The sequence below is a fragment of the Falco punctatus genome, assembly GCF_963210335.1.
Source record: "Falco punctatus genome assembly, chromosome: 5".
In the NCBI taxonomy this organism is placed as follows: Eukaryota; Metazoa; Chordata; class Aves; order Falconiformes; family Falconidae; genus Falco; species Falco punctatus.
In genome coordinates, this window is record NC_137584.1 from 42565204 (window position 1) to 42571946 (window position 6743).

The following is a 6743-nucleotide window of genomic DNA, read 5'->3' on the forward strand; positions in this document are numbered from 1 at the left end:
GCTCTCAAGAAATTAGAAGTTGACAGGTAGCTTCACCCACCAGGTTTGTTTGCCTTAATCCCCAACTCACAGGTGCTGTACCACTTGATGTTATCATACCCCAGACCCCCACCAGGAGGAAAATCCATTCCTGTTCCACTCTGCAGCCCAGTTTTTGGGTGAGGAAGGGGCAACAGCAGTTCAGCTACTTTAGCCTAGATTTTGAATCCTCTGAGAACTCTACTCAAATCCAGTGCATCCCATCGCTAATCAAAGCCAGCATTAAGATACCACATATTTTCCCATTTAATTACTGGCTACAGGGTTCTTAGCTTCCCTGTACTAGAGCAGACATATTAATTTCAGTCTGTTAATGGCTGAAACAAGTTAGGGACAACTATGAGAGAGTTCTCTCTGTAAACAAAAAAAAAAAAAGGAAATCTTTACATCCTAATTATATTAGGATATAAAGGCTCAAATATAATAATATCAGCCTCAAAAAATAACTTACCAGGTACTGAGTCATACCCAAAACACCAACAGAATTATTTTTTCATCAGATTCAAGGACTATGTCTCAATCCTAGGCAAACACTTGACATTATTCTTTCCTCATAAGCAGGTAGAACTGACATTTTACAATCACACTGATTAGTTCTCTGAGCTATTTTACTGTATTTCTAAAGTGGATAAAGACAATCCCAATGCAGGATGATGATGAGAATTAAACCACAGTACAGAATAACCAAAGTTCAGCTACAGGAGAAAAGCTTGACAAGACAAAAAAAAAAAGAGAAGAACCTGACTCTAGCTTCAAGATATTAAAACTAAAGCCAGTTTTACCTCCAGAAGAAAATGCATTTCAATCAAAACACAATTTCTTCACAACGAAGGCCCAGAAAGTTAGCATTTCAAGGAAAAATCTCAAGGGCTCCAGTACTCTCTTTTTTGACTGGTTTTGAAAAACAAAAAGGTAACATTCAATACTAAGGTACAAAATTTTTGATCAAGCCAGTGTTCTTCAGCACAGGTTTGGTTTGTTTATCCTTTTTTTGAGAACTTGCAAGTTAAAATCTGTCTGTGAACTGAATGAGAATCCAAGTCCTTCACACACTGGAATTATCACTCTCCGAGAGATTAAGGGGTTTGCTTTCCATGTTATGAAACAGAGGAAATCAACATCTTCAAGTCAGTTCACCCACACACCAGAAAAGACAAACAAGATTAGCAGCTTACAGAACCGAAGCAAAGCAGTCACTGGAGCCAGCCCTTCCCTCTGCCCTTTCACAGGCTGCTGGACAGGGAAGGCTGGGGTGTCCTTCAAAACAGTCCACAGAAAGGAAATAAGAAATCCCACATTTAATCATGTTCCAAACCACAACTTCGGTGGCACCCAAAAATGAAAATCTAATGCAGTTTCAGAGTAGTATTACTTTCAAGGAAGTTCACAGGACTTTTTTTCTTCTTCCTAATGGGTGGGAGGAGCTGTAACAGCAGGCTGGATGCAGCCTAAGCAGCTGTTCTCAGAGACATGCAAAATACAATTTCACAGTAAAAGCAAGAATTGTTTCTCTCACAAGTAAGACTTTTGGCATTAAATCAGTGCCTGGGAATAGTTTCAAGTTGCTTGTGCTCCACTTTCCAATAAGATAAAAGCTGACCTCTCCACTGCATCCTGTAATAGAAATTGTCTGTTGGCAATGGCATCGCCCATCCTGACTATGGCATCACCACGCAGACTGGCTTCCTCCAGCTGCTCAGCACTCACCTCCACCAGCAGTGATGCCTCATGTAATTATCCCCTCACCAGGGCCAGCCAAAATTATCTTGTCTGAAGGGCTTAAGCCATACCAGATTCAATGTAGTTGAACTAGTTTAGGGAGCTGTTATACCAGCAGCTTTAAAAAGCAGGAGCCTTGGTCATGGGGTGGGATGTGATGCACACTCTATCCAGGGAGCTCAATACAGCTGCTGCCTCGCAGACGACCCCATTCAAGCAGCCACTTCTGGTGCAGTTCAAGATCTGAGCTCAAACATAGCATCTGCCTTGATCAAAACAGTCAAACAGTTATTTTTACTGAACTCACAACATGACCCCTGTTTCCAGATAAACCCAACCGTGGACTATCCCACAGTTAAACGCCTGAAACATACACCCACATAAATCCGCCGAGGGCAGGCTCTCCTCCTCTCCCCCCCCTTCATGCTGCTGGCCCCAGTGCCTGACACAAGCTGGACACAGGGATTGCCCTCTCTCAAAATTAACTCGGCAAAAACAACAGGTGCATGCGCATGTGTGTGGAGAGGGGACTGAGCCTGGCCAGCTCCTAGTCTGGCTCGCAGCGGTTGCTGGCCGTGCACCAGCAGCAGGCAGGCAAGCAGGGAGGATCTACTGCTGCAGGCAGCGCCAACCCAGGCCACTGTTGAAAGCAGTTGTGCAAGCAAGGTCCCAACGAGTGACAGGGAATAACCTTGCCTGCAGGTCAGCCTTTCCAGCTACCTAACTTTGTTTTTTAGAGACCAAAGCAACAGCATGAAAAAGAAAATTAAACTACTTTTCAGAAAGTCGTAAGATCAAAAGAGTGCTCTGCATTTTTTTTTTAACAAAGCAAAGAGCAACTCATAGAAAAATAACACAGGAAAGGAAAAAGCAAGTATATTTTACCTTGTGAATCAGTAGCGCAGGCACCAAAGTCAGACAAGATGCAGGTGGCTAACGGCTGTCACAGCACATGCATCCCCACGCCAGAGCCGCTTTGAGGTCTGAGGACTACTGAACCACTTCAAGTGCAACAGAGCACCAGAAAGACTATTGCTACCATTCTCATAACCACATTCAGGTTTTTGGTTTTCAAGCTCTTACCCAAGGGATAACTGCCAGGAAGAGCAGCACACTCTGCTCCAAACAGCTGTAAAGTGTACCGACAAAGAAACACAAGTTTGGTCTCTGGGGATTGCATTGAACTGGCTCATTTTGCTTAAAGAGTGTTACACACACAACTCGGCACAGACACAAGGCAACCTACAACCACAGAGTTGGAATCCATATGAGATTATTCATCCACACAAGTTTGCACCCAGCAACTCCTCAGCTATCAGAACACTGCAGAGATTAAACTATTAAATGTGGCTAACATTTTAGCACAAATATGTAAAGAAACTTCTATGCCACAGCAAGCTCTCCTTACAGAAAATGAGAGCTTGAATGGCACATGGTACAGAGCTATCACTATGCTTCAAGAGCTTTTTAATGCACCCCTATTCATACTTAGCTCCGTCACCTTTTCCAACCATCATGTAACACTAACACTGCATGTCTTCAGGCAAGCGTTCTTCCATATGCATCGTGTGTAATAGCCTTACAGTTACACCACAAGCTGTTCAGCTTTCTCCATCTGAAAGACATCTGGTCTTTCATGCTACACTAAACCACACCTACTACATCATTTTACAGACTGCTTAAGAAAAAGGATAGCATTTTGAAGTTCAAGTGCGCAAGAGCTATAAGGAAGCCCATGTGCTGAGAAATCACATTCAAACCATTATAATGGCAGCTTCCCAGGCATGTGAAGCAACCACGCACGTATGCAAATAAGACCAGTAATTACTTATTTATGACATCTCCCAGTTAAATATGTCAAAGCACTTAATAGAGCTGAGCAGTTCACCTAAAGGTCACCTGTCTGTACTCAGCACATGCTTCTTCACCGAGGCTAAGCTGAACACTAAAGCCAGGGCTTCCAGTGGCCCACAAGAGCACAACTGTGGTTTCACAACAACAGCTGAAGAGACAGTGTTTGAATGAATAGAACTGTACATACATACAGTCAACTGTAGGAGTTGCATTATTAAAAACTATAACATTAAATGTAAAGTCAACTTAATACCACCAAAGTTGGAAATTCTTCATAATAGCAATTCTGTGATGTACAGTAGTCGGAGGAGTTTTCCTTCCACTCACCAGCCCAAAAGTTATAGAACTCATACACAAACTCCTACCCTTGCAAGGGGGCAAAAACATTACCTGTCATCAAATCATCTCTCATCCAGGGTAGATTATCAGGCAAAAGAGCATGCAGAGGAGGCAGCTGGTATTTGCTGCTCTACCATCACACTTGAAACATTTCCTGCCATTTTTTCACAGGGGAAGGAAAGTTTTACAGTAACTTCCCTGATGTTACATGGAAGGTGAAGCCAAATTGTCTAGCTTTCTTTTGTTTTTCAAGTAGATTGAGTTAAAGAACAGTTCACAAAATTAACTCCAGAATTTGTTTCTCCTGTGTTGTCACATGAAAGATGTATGGGGAAGAAAGAAAAACAGGACAATAGGCCAAACTGGCTAGTAGCTTCCTATATCCAGCCAGTTCCCTGTATCCTTTCCGAGGTGCTCATACAATCCAGGAGCAGCAATCCTGGAGACCTCTCTACACAAAAGATAAAAAGAGAATTCCAATTGCAAGTCACACAACAGCACGGTCAGCTGTCGGAGTACAAAGGAACAAAGAAGAAAGCATGACAAAACCAGTTACTACAATCCATGACATTAGAAAAAGTTTCAGAGAACAAAAGCTTGTCTTCTTCTCCCAGACTGTCCAAGCATACCAGCACTATGTACAGCAGCAGTACACAAAACAAGCAATGAAAACCACTAACTCAAGTTTAAGTAGCCCCATGCCGCAGTTCTTGTGCAAAACTGTTTTGACACCTTTCCCTCTTCCTGCAAGACAGCTTTCCTAACCTGGGTATCATTCTAGTCTTTCAGAGGAGAGTCAGCACCTTTTCTAATGCCCAACATTTGCTCTCCTTGCCCATCTTTTGACATTCCCACACCAGACAGAAGCTGCTGCAGCTTCACCAGCCACACAATCAGGACACTGTTTTCACAACACTTGTAAAAGAAATTCAAACCTTGTTTTGAGGCAATGACAAAAATAGGTTGGTCAGGGACTTGTTCTGCACACTCATGTTGTATCGTTTGGCTCAGACACCAGCCAGCAGTGCATCTGAATTACCTAATTGCATCACCCCTCACTTGGTAGCTTTTCCACAACTGTGCCTGAGATGACACTTCATCACCAGTCTCCCTGGGGTCTTCCCACCTGTCAGACTACAAGTCCTTTTTTCCTTTATCCATTTTAGATTAGTAGGCCTAATCCCTTCAAAGCAGTTTTTCCTACAATGGCACAATAGCAAGTACATGTTTTTGAAGCAGACCATCTTAAAAGGAGACCTGCTGATTGTGCTATCTATTCACAAATTATTTTTCGCTTGCTGGTAATAAAGGAAAACTAACTGAATTCATTTGCATCCAAAAGGAGACTGCACAGTCTCCCGATGGCACTCCCAAATACTCCTGTAGTTGCAAACAATACCAAGATAGACATTGACGGGATTTAATGCTATTCTCAAAACGGGAACTGTTTGACAATCAAACCAGTTAGGGCAGGAGGGTTTTTACAAAAAAAAAAAAAAAAAAAAAAATCATTAGAGTCAGAGGAGTTAAATTCTTTCCAGGAGCCACACAAGTTTCTCATCTCTGGCTCAATTCTACAATTAGGGTGGTCACCTCACAAGGTCATTTTTGCCACTCTAAGGGGTTTACTTTGCAAGCAAACCTACTTCTTCCCTTTTTCATTATTTAAGAGGATCATACCCCAGATTCCACCACGAGGAAAGCCCATTCCTTCCAGTGACCCAGCCTCTGCCCTCAGCACTACAACCACCATGTCACATCGGTGCCTGCCCAGTGCCCTCGATTGAGGGGGCTACTCCTGTACCGCCTCCTCTGGCTAAAGTCACAGACTGGGAAGACACTGTTGTCAGACTCAGTTCATGGCTGAATCAGAGCAAGAACATGCCAAACCATGAAGAGTGGTGCCACTTCCACATAGCACTTCTCGTTTCTCAAAGCCTTCTTAACTCACCTGTAGGTAACTTAACGGCATTTGGCGATATCCTTACCAAAAAGGCGACTCCCAAGTGACGCCCCTTCCAAACCACTTTGGGTGTTTCCACACTAGAACAGACACAGTGGCACAACCCAGGAGTCCTGACCACTGGCGACTCCGACCGAGCAAGTCTCCGCAGCCTCTCACCTGCGGACCTGCCGTGCCCACAGAGTCCCACACCACGAGGTCCCCGGGGGGCAGCTGGGCGCCGCCGGCTCCCCCGGCCCGCCGCCCCCTGAAGCGGCTCCCGCAGCCCCACGGCCCCGGCTCGCTCTTCAGCCCGCGAACAGCCGCCCGCCCCGCCGCCGGCAGCGCTCCCCGGCCCGACCCACGCCGGACCAAGCGGCCAACAGCCCCGCTCGGGCCGCCCCGAGCACCGGGCTCGCCCCGCCGAGCCCCCGGGCTGGGCTCCCGCACGCCCCGCTCGCTCGCACGCGGCCCCGCGGAGGGCAGGGGCGAGCACGGGCGCCGGGAGACCCCCACCCCCCGCGCTCCGCCGGCTACAGCCGCTCCCCGCGGGAGCCCCCTCGCCAGCCGCCCCGTCCCACCGGCCGCCCCCCGCCGCCCACCTGCACAGGTCCCGGTAAAAGTCGCTGAGGGCCGCGGCGGCCCCGCTGCCTGCCCCCGGCCGCAGGGGCAGCGCCAGGAGGACGAGGAGGAGCGGGCCGAGCGCGGCGGCGCGGGGCCGCGGAGGCGCCGTCCGGGGAGCGGCGGGTGCCATGGGCGCAGGCCGGGCCGGGCCGGGCGGACGCGGCTGCCCCAGGACGTCAGGCGGCGCCGGCGACCAGCGGGACGTCATGTGACCACCGCGCCCGCC

The 6743-nt window shown here is 47.2% G+C and overlaps 1 protein-coding gene across 4 annotated transcripts in view; it reads right to left on the reverse strand.

Annotated features, from left to right (window-relative positions):
• Positions 1-6740, reverse strand: part of IGF2R (insulin like growth factor 2 receptor) — a 60734-nt gene extending 53994 nt beyond the window's left edge. For 3 of the 4 annotated variants that reach the window (XM_080390529.1, XM_080390531.1, XM_080390532.1), the window contains exon 1: positions 6496-6740. In XM_080390529.1, coding sequence (XP_080246655.1) covers positions 6496-6725 — 230 coding nt within the window. In that variant the 5' untranslated portion in view covers positions 6726-6740. Of the gene's footprint in view, positions 1-1746; positions 2166-6495 lie in introns of those variants that run through there. The other variant, XM_080390530.1, reaches the window with a different exon arrangement.
• Between the last annotated feature and the right edge of the window lie 3 nt (positions 6741-6743).